This window comes from Brassica rapa, chromosome A01, assembly GCF_000309985.2.
Source record: "Brassica rapa cultivar Chiifu-401-42 chromosome A01, CAAS_Brap_v3.01, whole genome shotgun sequence".
NCBI lineage: Eukaryota > Viridiplantae > Streptophyta > Magnoliopsida > Brassicales > Brassicaceae > Brassica > Brassica rapa.
Window position 1 is genome coordinate 26,922,257 of NC_024795.2, and position 16,243 is coordinate 26,938,499.

General features: G+C 36.5%; 3 protein-coding genes across 4 annotated transcripts; 2 read left to right on the top strand and 1 right to left on the bottom strand.

The window, feature by feature from the left end:
- Positions 1 to 1,331: 1,331 nt before the first annotated feature.
- On the top strand, positions 1,332 to 5,852 carry LOC103847339 (alpha-L-arabinofuranosidase 1). Of its 2 annotated transcripts, none has more exons than XM_033278741.1 (16): positions 1,332 to 1,595; positions 2,052 to 2,287; positions 2,380 to 2,434; positions 2,902 to 3,104; positions 3,179 to 3,300; positions 3,377 to 3,530; positions 3,601 to 3,670; positions 3,750 to 3,895; positions 3,970 to 4,015; positions 4,096 to 4,293; positions 4,377 to 4,495; positions 4,572 to 4,643; positions 4,817 to 4,920; positions 4,993 to 5,239; positions 5,309 to 5,455; positions 5,556 to 5,852. In XM_033278741.1, the coding sequence occupies exons 2-16, from the start codon at positions 2,090 to 2,092 to the stop codon at positions 5,697 to 5,699; spliced, it is 2,025 nt and encodes a 674-aa protein (XP_033134632.1). In that variant the 5' UTR covers positions 1,332 to 1,595; positions 2,052 to 2,089; the 3' UTR covers positions 5,700 to 5,852. The 2 variants fall into 2 exon arrangements, with proteins under 2 accessions (XP_033134632.1, XP_009122650.1); XM_009124402.3 differs by having other exon boundaries at positions 1,334 to 1,601; positions 2,058 to 2,287.
- Positions 5,853 to 7,041: 1,189 nt separating this feature from the next.
- On the top strand, positions 7,042 to 10,074 carry LOC103847348 (probable pectinesterase/pectinesterase inhibitor 25). Its single transcript, XM_009124413.3, has 4 exons — positions 7,042 to 8,011; positions 8,537 to 8,894; positions 8,993 to 9,184; positions 9,417 to 10,074. Exons 1-4 carry the CDS (start codon positions 7,229 to 7,231, stop codon positions 9,923 to 9,925), a joined length of 1,842 nt encoding a protein of 613 aa, XP_009122661.1. The 5' UTR covers positions 7,042 to 7,228; the 3' UTR covers positions 9,926 to 10,074.
- A 510-nt stretch (positions 10,075 to 10,584) lies between these two features.
- LOC103847358 (putative pectinesterase/pectinesterase inhibitor 24) lies at positions 10,585 to 14,168 on the bottom strand. The gene is made up of 2 exons (XM_009124425.2): positions 12,565 to 14,168; positions 10,585 to 11,848 (listed from the first exon to the last, which is right to left on the bottom strand). Exons 1-2 carry the CDS (start codon positions 13,565 to 13,567, stop codon positions 11,172 to 11,174), a joined length of 1,680 nt encoding a protein of 559 aa, XP_009122673.1. The 5' UTR covers positions 13,568 to 14,168; the 3' UTR covers positions 10,585 to 11,171.
- Positions 14,169 to 16,243: the final 2,075 nt, after the last annotated feature.

The window sequence follows — 16,243 nt, forward strand, 5'->3', positions numbered from 1 at the left end:
GAAGAGATACATCCACCGGTGATACACTAGACTACCTAAGCTTTGTTTTTCTTATTTATCTTGATTTTAGAGTCTAATTCTTGTGAATTTTGTTTTGTTTAAAAATTTATTTTGTTAATTTTGTTTAAATATCTTCTAATCTTTTGATTATACATAAATTTATGGGTTTGATTGGAAACATCATAGCGTAAATCAGAGTAAAAAGAAAAAAAATAAAGTGGAAAAAATTAATTATCTAATGTCTTACTCTGGTTTACTCTTCATTATTCTAGAGTAAAAATGTGGTGGAAAATCAGTAATAGCTGACCAAATATTTTGTTTTATAGCGTAACTGAGTAGAAACTCTTTTCCACCTTTTTCAACCTGATTGGATGTATTTAAGTGGGATTGAGAGTAAAAATATTTTCTCCAACTTTTATTACTCTAACAATACCATCCAATCATACACTATGTCTATTATAGGTTTGGTGCTTTCATTAAGATTAGTGAATAATCTTTAAAGCTTTTGGGTTTGGTAGATTAAGGTGATTAATTAGTGATTGATCTATGATGTTATATGCTTAATATATATGATCTTTAATTGATTAGTTTATTTAATACTTTTAAACAAATATAATATCTCTAAAGTGATTCACATTAACAAAGCGTCCATACTAAAATGTCCATGAAACAAGAAGAATATCATTTGTTTAAGTTGTTGCCCTTCCAGACCTAAGGCAACTTGATATTATTATTATCTTCTTGCTAGTTCATCCTTAGTTTATATCCCATTGCTAGTTGAGAAGAAGACAAAAGCTGGGATGATGCAACGATGAGGAAGACTAATAAACAAATTTTCTTGTCAAATTATTTGAGGGACAGGTAAGAAGTTACATAGTTGATTATAACAACTTATAGTATTGGAGAATTATGAAAAGAAAAAGCACAATAGCTTCCAAAGAACACTCTCGAGTAATCTGAACAATACAAATGCAGTTTAAACATTATGAGCCGTGTGTCGCTACAACATGCAACTTGCAATTGAATGAAACTGAACACAAGCAAGCATTCTAGTACACGTGCTTTGTGGAGCCTGCAAAGACTTGGAAAAAGGTTTTGAGTTACACTGCGTTTTTGTATATTCCAAATGTAGACAAAGTACTTGCAAATTAGAAAATTTACAAACTACAAAGTTATATCATTTTTAATAATGTGTGGGAAAAAAGTAAACTTTTTTGGTTAGTTGACATGGATTTATTTATAATCGTATGAACCTTTTACTAAAGAAACGGATCATCCCAGTGAAAGCCATTTGATCAAGGGGACAGTTTAATAGGAGATCTAATCATTATCCAAAAATAAAATAAAAAAAATACATCTTTATCCATAAAAATAAAAGCGATGAGAGCAGGTGGAGTTGTTTCAGTAGTCGTCGCTTCTAACCAACATCCACCTTCTTCCATGAAAACAAGCAATTCAATCAAACGTGAAAGCAAGTTTTCCTTAACTCACTCTTAAGCAATATCTCGACCAGACATTTCTTATACTTCCACTCCTCTTCTGTCTCTTCCTTCACTCATCTCTTGTCTCGACCCAACCCCCTTGTCTTTCTTGATACTCAGGTTCTGTTTCCATCTCTTGTTGATTCTCTGTTTTCTTTTTTGTAATATCGTTCTAATTAGTTACTGCTTATCAAACCGGACAAAGGCTCTAACTTTATGACTAATGATCTCAAATTGAGTTTTTTTTTTTTTAATCTGTCTCTGAACCCAATTTGATTCATTTTCTGTAAAGCTTGAGTCTTTAAGCTGAGAGACAAAACTTTGATTTGCAAACTAGCTTTAATCAAATCTTTTAATATAAAAACTTAACCTTTATTATCAGATTCCTCTTTGTTTTTTTGCGATTAGCTTATGATATATCTTTATATTTGATCTTCCTTTTTGTTGAAGAGAAACTGATAAGTATAATAAGCTAAAGAGCCTTTCTTTTTTTACTTTGTTTTATTATGTCATTGTCAATCTAACAGCTTGAGCTGAATAATTTTTCTAACCTTTCTATAAATGTTCTCTTTACAGGGCTCGTTTGATTTCATTTGCATGTGGTGATCATGGATACGGAGTCTTGGAAGTTTCTCAGAAGTGTTTGCTTACTTTCTTTCCTCCTCGGCTCTTGCTTTGTCTATCAAAGCCTACGTGTTGTTGTAGCTCAAGATGAAGGTACAGAACCAGCTGTGACTTTGCAAGTCAATGCTTCTAATGGAGCTGGAAGACTCATCCCTGAAACTCTTTTCGGAATTTTCTTCGAGGTTTTGTTAATGTTACAGCCTCCAAAATGGTCAAACTATGGTTTAGACTTGAGAGTTTTGCTAAATGCTATATGGTTCAAATCATTTTGCAGGAGATAAACCATGCTGGTGCTGGTGGATTATGGGCTGAGCTTGTTAGCAACAGAGGTTAGAATCTTGAAAAGCCATGGAAACTAATCATTTGTTAAGCTTCAGTTAGGCCTGCTGGTTCGGGTTATTCGGGTTGGATAGTTCGGTTTACGGTTAGTTCGGTTCAACATAAATTTTACCGAATTAACCCGAAATAAAATTTAGTTCGGCTTTTGAAAATACTACCAAGTTTTTGATTTTGGTTAGATTGGTTTAATTCTGTTAAAATTTTGGATAAATTTGGTTAGTTCAGTTCGAAATTTGGTTAGTTCGGTTCTGGTTATTGGTATGGTTTGGGTATACTATTTTTTAAAAGGAAAACCGAAGTAACCGATTGCCGAACCAAACCAAAAACCAAAGCTTTTTAGGAAACCTACCGAATCGAACCAAACTAACTGTAATTCTGGTTTGGTGGGTTTGGTTCGGTTCAAAATCCCAGGCCTAGCTTCAGTAATTTACTCTAAGCAAAAACTTTTGGTTTACAGGGTTTGAAGCTGGTGGGCAGAACACACCGTCTAATATTTGGCCTTGGTCCATTGTTGGTGATCATTCATCCATATATGTAGCTACAGACCGTTCATCCTGCTTTGAACGTAATAAGATCGCATTGAGAATGGATGTGCTCTGTGGTAACAAAGGTTGTCCACCAGGAGGTGTTGGAGTTTATAACCCTGGTTACTGGGGCATGGTGAGTCTCTCTATTGTGTGATCAAGAGTATGAGTTTAAGTTGTTCACTTCATTTTTCTTTTCATTTTCTTTAGAATATTGAAGAAGGAAAGAAGTATAAAGTGGCTCTATACGTGCGTTCCACTGGTGATATTGATATGTCTGTGTCCTTGGCTAGCTCTAATGGATCATTGACTCTTGCTTCTGAAAAGATCATGTAAGAAACACTTTCAGTTTTAAGTCTGAATACGTTTCTGTTATTGTTGTTTCATTGTCCATTTGTTTCAATGTAGAGCTTCTGCTTCTGATGTTTCGAAATGGACTAAAAAGGAGGTTGTATTGGAGGCAAAGGGGACAGATCATGGTGCAAGACTTCAGCTAACAACAACCAAGAAAGGGTCCATATGGATTGATCAAGTCTCAGCCATGCCGGTGGATACTTACAAGGTTTCTTTCTAATGAGATTGCTAATAGAGAAAAGAATACAAAATGTTCAATCTCTTTTGGTTTGTTACAGGGACATGGCTTTAGAAACGATCTGTACCAGATGATGTCCGATATAAAACCCCGTTTCATCCGTTTCCCAGGTAAATATATATATAAAGACTAGTAAACACACATAAAGTTTTGTTTATTCATTCACTCTGGATCTTTGTGCACTTTTAGGTGGTTGTTTTGTCGAGGGTGAATGGTTAAGTAACGCATTCCGCTGGAAAGAAACCGTTGGGCCTTGGGAAGAGAGACCTGGACACTTTGGTGATGTTTGGAAGTATTGGACCGATGATGGCCTTGGCCACTTCGAGTTCTTTCAAGTGAGACTCTTTTTCTTTTTATTATCAACTCTATGATGGCTTACTAATCAAATGTTAAATGAACATTCTTGTAGTTGGCAGAAGACATTGGTGCAGCTCCAATATGGGTGTTTAACAACGGTATACTTTTGTTAACAAGATTAATCTCTCTCTTTTTGCATTCCAAGTCCATTGACAAGTGCTTCTTCACCTTGATGCAGGGATTAGTCACAATGATGAAGTTGAAACTGCTACTATCATGCCCTTTGTTCAGGAGGCACTTGATGGTATTGAGTTTGCTAGGGGAGATGCTAACTCTACATGGGGATCAGTTCGAGCTGCAATGGGACGCGAAGAACCTTTTGAATTGAAATATGTTGCTATTGGGAATGAGGATTGTGGAAAGACTTACTACAGAGGTTTCTTTTGTATTTTCTCTCTATGCTCTCACAATTTGATTGTTGAGTGTCTTTGATAGTAACTGAGATTTATAAATGTACAGGAAACTATATTGTGTTCTATGATGCTATCAAGAAGGCTTATCCTGATATCAAAATCATCTCTAACTGTGATGGATCATCTCGTCCGCTCGACCATCCTGCTGAGTACTATGATTTTCACGTAAATTCTTGACATAAACTTTGAATATTTCTTTATGTGTGTTCCTGTCTGAGATAGTGTTTTTCTTTGTTCACAGATTTACACTTCTGCTAGCAATTTGTTTTCCATGTATCATCAGTTTGACCGCACTTCTCGCAAGGGTCCAAAGGTGCGGTAATAGATTATTCCAGTGTTCAAGAAATCGCTAGACGCTAAGTTACGCGTTTTATATGGGATTATTGATTAGGCGGGCGCTTAGACCAATTTTTTAGAATACTCATTATTCAAAACAAAGACAAATTGAAGCTTTTCAGTGACTCACTGGTGGGACTATGTTTGCAGGCGTTTGTGAGTGAATATGCTGTGACAGGTAAAGATGCTGGTAAAGGAAGCCTTCTGGCCGCTCTTGCAGAAGCTGCCTTTCTCATTGGTCTTGAAAAGAACAGGTTTTTGATCATAACTAAAAACACCAAATGATTTTTTTTTTAAACATCTTGTTGATGGTTTCTTTGTTGCAGTGACATTGTGGAAATGGCTAGCTATGCACCACTCTTTGTGAACACAAACGACAGAAGGTGGAACCCTGATGCAATAGTCTTTAACTCCTCTCATCTATACGGAACTCCTAGCTATTGGGTCCAACGGTTCTTCGCTGAGTCAAGCGGATCAACTCTTCTAACGTCAACACTAAAAGGAAACTCTTCTTCTCTTGTAGCATCTGCAATCACCTGGAAGAACAATGAACAAGATTACATACGCATAAAGGTTAGAGCCTTAGTTTTCTAAGATTCTTTTTAAAAAATCTGTGTTTTCAACTTCTCAATTTATATACAGGCTGTGAACTTTGGAGCTACCTCGGTGAATATGAAGGTGTTGGTTACTGGATTGGATCCGAACGTGATGAAAGTTTCGGGGTCGAAGAAGACAGTACTTACATCTACCAATGTGATGGATGAAAACTCCTTCACACAGCCAGAGAAGGTAAAACCAAGAACATGGAGGAATGAATCATCATCACAGATATGAGTGTCTTTTTTTTTTCATGTTCTTGACTGCTTAGAGCTAAATATGATCTTTGCAGGTTGCACCACACGAAAGTTTGCTAGAGATGGCTGAGGAGGATCTTACCGTTATTCTCCCGCCACACTCGTTCTCTTCGTTTGATTTGTTGAAGGAGTCTGCGAAGATAAGAATGACAGTTTCTGATTCTTCTTCCACTTTATGAAGAGAGAAAAACGATGACAAGGAGTGTTATAACTTCATGTGTCAAAAAAAGTCTCTTGTAGTTAACATTGTAATTACATAATGCGTACTGGTGTGTAAATGATAGTAGTTTGGTGAATAAAATTAATTTTATTTAAGGAAAAATGATTGTTGATTACGTGAAGTATTGATCATAACATGGCTAACTATGCAAATTAAACAAATGCATATTTAGTTACACGAAATATATATTATGCATGACAACATCCTTTAATTTTTATGATATTATGTAGTTAACATCACGAGTTTAATTTCAATCCAAAAAATGATGTGTATGTTAGAGACCCTTTAAATCTTTTGTTACATCAATTAAAATGTGATGTACCTGACGGTAATTTACCTAAATTAGATTTGACCCGTGTTCTAAAAGCGTAAAAATATTTTTAACAAAATCTAATTTACAAAATAAATATGTTTTATAAATTTTGATAAGTAGTGTTTTAACATTTTTATTTTAGTGTATTTGAAAACAATATAATTATATTATTTTTATTTATGTTAAATATAAAAGTTATATAAGATATTATTTAATTTAGTTTTTTTTAATTCTTTTAATTTATTTTGGTATGATTTTTTAATAAAATTTCTGTAATTCATTTGATTAATTGTGTGATATATACTTATTTGATAAAATTACTGTAATTTTATCGAATATATACTTATTTAATTGTGTAAAAATATACTTATTTGATAAATACTTATTTGATAATATAGACATGTGGTACTGTTATGATATGCCATGAAGACTTGAAGAGCCAACGAGGAGGTATGTGAGTGTATTCAAATGGACCATAACTTGTAAGTGTGAATTGTGGAATAGACAAGAGTGACGACTTCTAATAGTCTTCACCGTCTTGCCTTCACGCGTTACCTTGTCCAAAAGCTCCCCAACACATCACATGCATGCATTTCTCGGTCAAAATCAAATCATATGAAACGTAACTTTTCTAACAAAAAGTCAACCCACCTTGTTAATTTCTAATTGCAAATTAAACTCGAGAGATGTATAAACATGCCTGATTGCCTTTTTCTATTACCGACGACTTACAGTTTATAGCATAACAATTTGGAGAAATGTATAAACATGCCTGATTGCCTTTTTCTATTACAGACAATTACAGTTTCTAGCATAACAATTTGTACTAAACAAAAATTTTAAACACTAGAAAATACCCAATTTTACGGTTAGATCACATGAAAATTTAAAAACTCTCTCTAATCAAGTCAACCCAAAGTTGGTTATCGTGACGGTGGACCACCGGCTGCATAAAACAATTAAGATAACATAACACATGAAACTCTTTATTTGACCAAAACGAAATTATTTACATGTATTATACAATATTAATTATTAGACCAACATGCATTACATAATATAGTTTCCCTCCAACCCATGCATTCATTAAATACCTCCTCGTATGTCCCTATATATACACACAATATAAAGCCAATTCACTAAACAAACACCATAACATAAACAGATACAACAAAATGAAAACACTCCACTTCTCTTCTTCTCTCCTGTTCCTGTCAGTTCTTTTCCTCTCATGTGCGTTTCTAATCTCACCACAGGCTCCCTCACCGTCCCCTTCTGAGCTTTCGTCACAGCCACCTTCCTTGCCTCCATCACAGTCACCTTCTTTGCCTCCGTCTCAGCCACCTTCCTTGCCTCCCTCTAAGCCACCTTCTCTGCCTCCCTCACAGTCAACTTCTGACGCTTGTAAGTCAACTCCATACCCAAAGCTCTGCCGTACGATCCTCTCCGCCGTCAAATCCTCACCGTCCGACCCCTACAGCTACGGCAAGTTCACGATCAAGCAATGTCTCAAACAAGCGAGCCGCCTCTCCAAAGTCATCAACGGGTACGTACGCCGCGTGAGAAGCAAACCCGGCTCCATGACGGCCGAGGAAATAGGCGCGGTGGCGGACTGCGGCGAGTTAGCTGAGCTGAGTGTGAGCTATCTTGAAACCGTCGCGGCTGAGCTCAAAATGGCTGATATGATGACGGCGGCGCTCGTGGAGCATGTGAACAGTCTTTTAAGTGGTGTGGTGACGAACCAGCAGACGTGTCTTGACGGACTCGTGGAGGCGAAGAGTGGTTTCGCCGCCGCTATTGGTTCGCCGATGGGAAATCTCACTCGCCTTTACAGTGTGTCGTTGGGGCTTGTGAGCCACGCTCTTAACCGTAACTTGAAGAGGTTTAAAGCCTCTAAAGGGAAGATTCTTGGTGGTCGTAACTCAACCTATCGCGAGCCGCTCGAGACTTTGATTAAGGTAATCAAACTTTTATTATTATTTGCTTCTGGAAATAATAACAAAATATTTAATCATGGTTTACAATAATGAAACTATCGTTTAGGAGGACAGATACTGATCAAGTTTTTAATATATGGTTTGAAATTACTCGTTTAGGACGTAGGGATTGATAAAATATTCGAACATATCTTTAAGTTTCTAGATCGAGTCAGAATGAAATGGACGTGCTCTTGTTGTGTGTGTGATCCAGAAGCATAAGAGAGTAAATGTCACATGGCCTACGCTCATTTTTAGGCCACATTTTATTGCAAGTAAAACAATGATCAAATAGGTTCCATCTTTGACTTTTAAAAAAATCAATTGGGTCCACACTCGAATCCAACTGTGTTCACGTGGATTCCCTCATCATAGGATGGTCCACTGTCATTTCGTGCGGCTACAATAAACACAGATTTAGCAAGACATGAAATTATAACCTAATTATGTAATAATTAAGAGCATATTAACATGTTTGATATACTTTTTTTTTATTTTTTTATACAGGTTTTACGTAAAACATGCGACAATGACAAAGATTGTCGGAAAGCTGCCCGGAAGCTGGGTGAGCTTGGGGTGACTAGCGGCGGTTCCATCCTTGTCAGTCAAGCGGTTATCGTCGGTCCATACAAATCCGACAACTTCACAACCATTACTGACGCGATAGCAGCAGCACCTAATAACGCTAGACCGGAGGATGGTTACTTTGTCATTTACGCAAGGGAAGGTGTCTACGAAGAATATATCGTTGTTCCAATCAACAAAAAGAATTTATTGCTTATGGGAGATGGAATCAATAAGACGATCATTACGGGGAACCATAATGTTGTTGATGGTTGGACTACGTATAATTGCTCGAGCTTTGGTTAGTTTTTTATCTTCTTCTAATTTGTTCACTTTACTCATTTGGAATTGTGCCTAGCAAATTGCTTAGTGTATGATAGTGTTAATTTGATTTTGTAGCGGTGACTGGAGAACGGTTCATGGCAGTTGATGTTACATTCAGAAACACAGCTGGACCTGAGAAGCATCAGGCCGTGGCCTTGAGGAACAATGCTGAAGGATCCACTTTTTACCGATGTAGTTTTGAAGGCTATCAAGATACTCTCTACGTCCACTCTCTTAGACAGTTCTATCGCGAATGCGATATATATGGTATGATTAGTTTTGCTACTGCCTTTTCATTTTTATATACTTTTGTATTGTGTTATTGGAATATGATTTGCATAAACCAGGTTCAATCTTATAACTCAAAATTTTCATTGTGGTACTTGATTTAAAAGTAAAAACTCATTAATTAATTATACATATATATGAATTTACATGAATGGCTTTTCACTGATACATTTTTAATATGTCCCTTTTTCTTCCTTTGCTTTTGTTATAGGTACCATTGATTTTATATTCGGAAACGCAGCTGCAATCTTTCAAAACTGCAATATATATGCTAGAAAACCAATGGCGAAGCAGAAGAATGCAATTACAGCCCATGGAAGAACCGAACCAAACCAAAACACTGGAATCTCTATTATCAACTGTACCATCAAAGCCGCACCAGATCTTGCAGCTGATCCTACCTCAACCATGACGTTCCTAGGGCGGCCGTGGAAGCCTTACTCTAGGACGGTTTTCATGCAATCATATATTAGTGACATTGTTCAACCAGTGGGATGGCTCGAGTGGAATGGTACAACTGGATTAGACACGATTTACTACGGCGAGTATGATAACTTCGGACCGGGGGCAAAGACAGACCGGAGAGTGCAGTGGTTAGGGTACAATTTATTGGACATGGCACAAGCGATGAACTTCACGGTTTACAACTTTACCTTGGGAGATACTTGGTTGCCTCAAACCGATATTCCATTCTATGGTGGTTTGGTTCGCAAAGAATGATAATCACATCATATGAGATAATATTTATATATGTACTTCCTCATTTAATTATAAAGCAAATAAATATTCATTTCTTCTAAGTATTGGAGTCTTGATTTTTGGTGTTTAGTTATACAATTAATAAAATCATTTTATCAGTCGAACCATAATTGGTTTTGCATAATATATATGAAAACATTACCTTTTTTTAGTGTACCAACTAACCATATTAAAGTATTTAACCAGTTTATTTGTTCATTTTATATAATTATGTATCTAAGATAACACACGCATAAAGAATTCGAACTATTAAATTTTGAATCATCAACCAGATATGCTATATATGCAAAAGGCATACACAGGAGATATAACGAACAATATCTAATGACTACGAAAAAATACAACTTATTACATTGTGTGTATTGAGTGTCAAGGATAAGTCTCGTTGAGTGGAGTTATGACACTGAACATCTTCACGAGACTGTTGCCGACTAATAAAGCGTTTCCCAGTATTTCAAGTTTCTTTTCTAATACGAAACCCTGGATTATTTCTCTCCCTCAGTTATTCCCTGATTTGGAAACGTTGCAAACTATATCGTTTGATGGCTACATTGGCTAGTTGTTGTGTTGCATTACCTCTTCATAGGTTGGTGCGGAAGGATTAAGTGATACTGCTCCAAAAATACATTATTTTTGCATAGATACATATGAAATATGATTTTTTGTACATTATCTTATTTCGTTTTCTATGCACATATAATTATCATCGGTTCAAATGACGTCTCTAACGCGGTGCATGCGTGCTATCCACTCCTTAAGATGGACTTTTATTGAAAGGAACCAATAGGAATGCAGCGAATGTTTCTCATGATTCATGATTATTTATAAGTGCTTATAATAAGTTGTTTTATTCTTCAGAACAATTAAATATTTGAACGAGATTAATCTAGAACAACTAAGTACTTTTCAAAGAAATATAGAGTGCTTTTGCCATTTAGAACATGTATAATGGCCAACATATACATATGCAATGGATGAGATTTGATCTATATAAGATATATCTTCAAAATGAAATAAAGAAAAAACAAACAAATTCTCAACTAATAATATAACAACACAAATTCACAATATGCTCACCTTGTTTAATTTTAGATAGTGTGATTTGAAATTAATCAATCGAATGATACAATAGAATAACAATAAACACTTTATTCACATCCAAAAATAAAAGAGATTACATTGGAAATCTCGTTATAGGAAAACAAACTCAGAGACCGGACCTGAACGGCACTTTAGCCGTCGGAAGCCATCTTTCTCCGTCGATGAAAGGCTTAACCGTAAACCTATTAGCTTCCTTCGTACTTAAAAACCTTAACCCCTTCCACTTAACTCTATTCTTCGTCGACGCACCAGCACCGGTATTCTTATACTCACCGTAGAATATAGTATCCGGTGCAGAGTCTCCGACCCACGGTAGCCAACCTTTCGGATCGATAAACCCATTCAACGAAGATTCCATTATCACCGTCGTCGAGAAATCCTTCCATGGCCGACCTAAAAACGTCTGAACACCAGTTAGGTTACCAAGCGGAGATATGCTGCAACGGTGAATCGAGATTCCTGTGTTCTGGTTAGGATCTTTGCGTCCTTGAGCGGTTATTGTGTTCTGCTGTCCCTTCATTGGTCGGCGAGGGAGAATCTTGCAGTTTTGTAGAACGGAGGCTGCGTTACCGAAGATGAAATCGACTGTTCCTATTATGGTGCACTCACGGTAAAACTGACGTTGTGCATGCACGTAAAGCGTGTCTTGGTATGCGTTCATTGTGCATCGGTAGAAGGCGGCGAGATCCGCGCTGACCATTAGAGCTACGGCTTGGTGTTTCGATGGACCGGCTGTGTTGATGAAACCCATGTCTCTTGCCATAAACCCTTTCCCGAACACAGCTGTGGAGAACATATATAGGAAAGTATATAAACTGGTTTCTTGAAGCATAACAAAGTATAAAAACCTAGTTTCTTGAAACATAGCACATCAATCATAAAACTGGTTTATTGGGTTACAATCAAGGATTATATATCTTTCGTGTAGAGATTATGTCACATAAGATCTATTTCGGTTGTTTTATTAGGTAGCCACATGACAAGCATTCAAGTTATTTCGGTTAGTTTATTGCACTCATAGCTGAAACTAATAATGTTCTTAAAATTGATATAGAATATGCGATAAATCGGCCATAAACGAAATAACTTTTCCAAAACGTTTTTTTTTTGAAAGATCGAGATAGTAATCTATACATAGCGCCTAATTACCATCTAACAATTTTTGAAACAAAGCAAAATTGAACCCTTTCTTGCATGACAATCTATTTCTTCTAATTTATGATATTTTTAAAATGTAAACATCATTAGAAAACAATGAAGAAGATGTACAATAAGCATTGAGATAATTAACAAAGAACCTAAAGAAGCTTGGCAAAGCAAATCATTCTAAACTAACCAAATTGAAAATCTGGAGAAATTATTAGTTTTATTGATATTTTTGATAAAAAAAAATCTTTAGTTCTCAATATTCATCCTCTAGGTTACTAGATTAGTTGGTTCATCATATCATGTTATGTGTTTGGGCATAAAATAAATGGTCAAAAAATCGAGAGAATTACCGAACGTGGCGCTCTGGAAAGTGGGAGTTCCATCAATGACATTGAGTTTACCAGAGACAATACTCTTGCTCTCTCCATCTCCAACCACAACAACATTCCACATGGTCTTCTCCACTTTCACATTCTCAAAATAAACTCCTTTCTTCACATATATAACCGTCCTCTTGTCACTCTTCTCAGGCACATCCTTTAAAGCCCTACTTATCGTCTTATACTTCCCCGAACCATCCTTCGCCACCACAATATTCGCCACTCTCCTCAAATCAGTGCTCTGCAACAACCTCCTACCCACGTTGAAGTCCACCGCCACGTCAGCACTCAGCAAACGCCTCCTGAGTTTGAAGGAGTCAGCTATCTTACCGAGCCATGTGATGATAGCCAAGGCGTTACTCGTTAGCTCCGTTGCGTTCTTGAGCTGACTTTCTCCGAACGTCTTAGAATCTGGATGGTTAGACTCAGCCAACGTCTCTATACAAGTATCTTGGTACGTCTCTGCTGAGCTCAGCCATGTACGGAGGTCACTGACTAGCTCAGGTAACGTGACGTCACCGTTTTGTGATGATGTCAACGTGTTTTCGAGGTTATCTATCGTTAGGTCAAGAAGCTCGACGCAAGCATGCATGGTGGTGTTGTCTCCTGAAGAGGAGAAGGCGTTGAGAGCTTTCGTGGCCTCTGCGATTGTGATCTTGACGGCGTATATAAACAGCTGTTCTGGATTGAGGCTGCTTGCGTTTGGAGCTGATCCGACCGTTTCGAAACACTTGTCTTTATGTAGTGTAACGTCGCAAACGGCTTTAACGGAAACGGAGATTGAGTCTCCGTTATCGTTGGTTTCCACTGTCGTTGACTTCTTGTTAGCCATGGTTCCGAAGACGGCTCCGATCACGATACCGACGAGAACGAGTAGCGATACGACGATGATCGTGATTCTCTTCCTCGACTTGCGACGAGCTTCGAGCGTTACATGTTCACGCTCGTCGACTTTGCCGTAGGAGGAAGACATTTTCTTAGCTTCCTCCTCTGCCCTTTTGATGTTTTCTTCGTTTGAAGTTTCTCTTTAGTTATGTTTGGTTTGGAGATAGTACTAGCTATATATAAATACAAAAGAAGAAAAAAAACTATAGTTAATACTTTGAATAAAATTAACAACTTACGTGCGATGCACAAAGCAGGCTAGAAAATTTTATTTAGGTTATTAACAATGTAAATTCATAAGTGCTTCTCATGTTTTTGTTCTTCTTTTATGTAAAACAACGATAAGCATGCATCTCGGTGGTATGTTTTTTTTTTTCATAAGTCGCAACTAATGTTGATTAATTATAAGATTAGCTTTCCTATGAACACATATAACTTTAATTTACAAAAAATAAGTTTGTGTAATGCTTTACATTCCTGGTTCAGTTCATTTGCTGATTACTATCATCAATAGTGTGCTTTTTTTTTCTTTTTCTTATTCGCCAATTTTGATTTCAAATGTTGTAAGTTCACATAGTCAAATTTAAATTACTAGGCTTCACCATCACAAGTAGTTGACAAATTATTATTATTTTATTTATTAATACGTTCTACCAAATCCTACAATACACATTACAATATTTATTGGGATTATATGGTCAAATTTGGATATTTAAATATGCTTGATCGAAAGCTGTCAAGGAATAATTTATGATAAAAGAACTTACTCGATTAATATGTTTTTCTTTGACATTGTCCGCAGATGTATCTCAAGCGCCTTTATAATAGACTAGTTAAACCCTTTTTTCTTAGGAAAGACATATTACATATATAACCAAAATAAACTGTTGTTATATAATGAAAAACTATAACCAATATAATGACATATAAACTAGACTAATATATTGATAGATAGTAACCTCTCTCCTCTCTCTGTTCTCTCTCTAGATCTTTCACAGAGAGAGTGAGACGATGGTTCTTAATCTCCGGTCGTTTTCGACGAGCGAAAATCTGTTTCAGCAGTCGATGGTTTCTTCAACATCGATTGGATGGCTTATGTCTCCGACGGCAGGCTCTTCTTTTGGTGACGCCGTTGGCTTTTGGCTCCGACGACACACCAGCGGCTCCGGTGTACTTGTTGGCTCTTGGCTTCGCCTCTAGCGTTCTCTTATGGCGTAGATGGCGTTTATCTCCAGGGCTTTCCTGGGTTTGGTGATCTCTGCTTCTTCGCGTCTTCCCTGTTTCAATCAGTTTCATCTCGGCTGGTTTGAGATCGATCGTTTTGATTGGAACTCTATTACTGAAGCAAGATCGTTTGGCTTTGGATTTTCGCTGCTCAAGTGGCTTTCGGAAGAGGATTGATGGTTGATTTGTTCAATCTAAAAACTTCAGTTTTAAAAGTCCCTAGTTTAAGTCTAAAGCGGTGTAAATGATGGTGCTTTCATCTACTTGTATCGTTTCCGCTGAGTCTCTTCGAACGGGATCCTGTTCCGGTTTGTTTCCGGTGGATTCACCGACTAGAGCTTCGTCGGACTCGATCTTGTCACTGAAGTCGTTGGTGACTCGCATGGTGGACACGTGTCCCTGCCACGCTATCAGTTAACGCGTGGAGTCGGTCGAGTCCCTTACTTTCTTCTTAAGGCTTCTTTTTGATTTGGGTTTGTGGGTTTCGGGTAGCTTTTTTCTTTTGCTTTTGGGCTTATTGTCTTTGACTTTAGCCTTTGTAATTTTGGTTTTTAATGTTAATACAGATGAGAAAAAAAAGTTTTGTGACAAAAAAAAAAACTAGACTAATATACATGGTCAACTGTTGACCTTTCTATTTTAATCTTTATTGGAAGCCAAAATAAATATAATCAAATCCTCTTTCATGACGTCCAGTGATTCAAGGTGTGAAAAGACTCAAATAAATCATGTTTCATGTTTTCATGATCAAGCGGTCAAGGTGTGATGATTTTAATGAAGTAGCGTTCCAAAAAAAAAAAAATCATGTTTCATGACGTTTAGTGATCTAGGCCATAGTGTGAGTAGTTGCGATGTGTGCAAAGTGAACCAAACAGAAAAAAACAGACCAATTGGTTGAAGCAATTTGAATCAATAAGTAAAATGTTTTAAATAATTAACATAAAATTGATCAATAACGTTAACTTCTAATGCAATGAACATATCATTTACTCTTACGTATTTGTTCCTTGCTCTTAGTTGAAGTATTTCGAGCTCCGTAATGTAGATATGCAACATCATTATGTAGAGTACATTTCATGCTTAATACAAATAAACTAGAGAATATCATTTCTAATTGTTTATTTTTCTTCATTTTTTGTAGCCCAATTTCACTCGACATTGTGCTGCGAAGTTGGGCTGTACATTGCGCGCTGCTGGAGCGGTTAGTCTTCAATTTGAACGATACTCGGTAAATTCTTTTTTGCTGAAGACACCTTGTTGCATTTTGTGAACAAGTGCATGTTATAATAGATATATGTATAGCAAATATAAATCGATTTAGAAGACTAACAAGCCTAGATCTGAGTTGAGTGGATTTATGTGAAACTATTAAGTGTTAGTTTTTGTGATATTTATAAAGTCAAATTTAGACTTTGAGAAGAAAATTATTTTTGTTTTTATGTTGTTGTTGTTTATATCTATATCTAAGTGGCTAAAAAAGATGAGATATGACTTGAAGATTTTGAAACATGCTAACAAATCACATAGTTAAATAACTTTA

Bases quoted from the DNA above. Each gene is read 5' to 3' on its own strand.
- LOC103847339 (XM_033278741.1), top strand. From the start codon at position 2,090: ATGGATACGGAGTCTTGGAAGTTTCTCAGAAGTGTTTGCTTACTTTCT. The intron at 2,435-2,901 runs GTTAGAATCTTG...TTTGGTTTACAG, and splicing joins TGAGCTTGTTAGCAACAGAG to GGTTTGAAGCTGGTGGGCAG. The intron at 3,105-3,178 runs GTGAGTCTCTCT...CATTTTCTTTAG, and splicing joins ACCCTGGTTACTGGGGCATG to AATATTGAAGAAGGAAAGAA.
- LOC103847348 (XM_009124413.3), top strand. From the start codon at position 7,229: ATGAAAACACTCCACTTCTCTTCTTCTCTCCTGTTCCTGTCAGTTCTT. The intron at 8,012-8,536 runs GTAATCAAACTT...TTTTTTATACAG, and splicing joins CGCTCGAGACTTTGATTAAG to GTTTTACGTAAAACATGCGA. The intron at 8,895-8,992 runs GTTAGTTTTTTA...TTGATTTTGTAG, and splicing joins GTATAATTGCTCGAGCTTTG to CGGTGACTGGAGAACGGTTC.
- LOC103847358 (XM_009124425.2), bottom strand. From the start codon at position 13,567: ATGTCTTCCTCCTACGGCAAAGTCGACGAGCGTGAACATGTAACGCTC. The intron at 11,849-12,564 runs GTAATTCTCTCG...TGTTCTCCACAG, and splicing joins TTTCCAGAGCGCCACGTTCG to CTGTGTTCGGGAAAGGGTTT.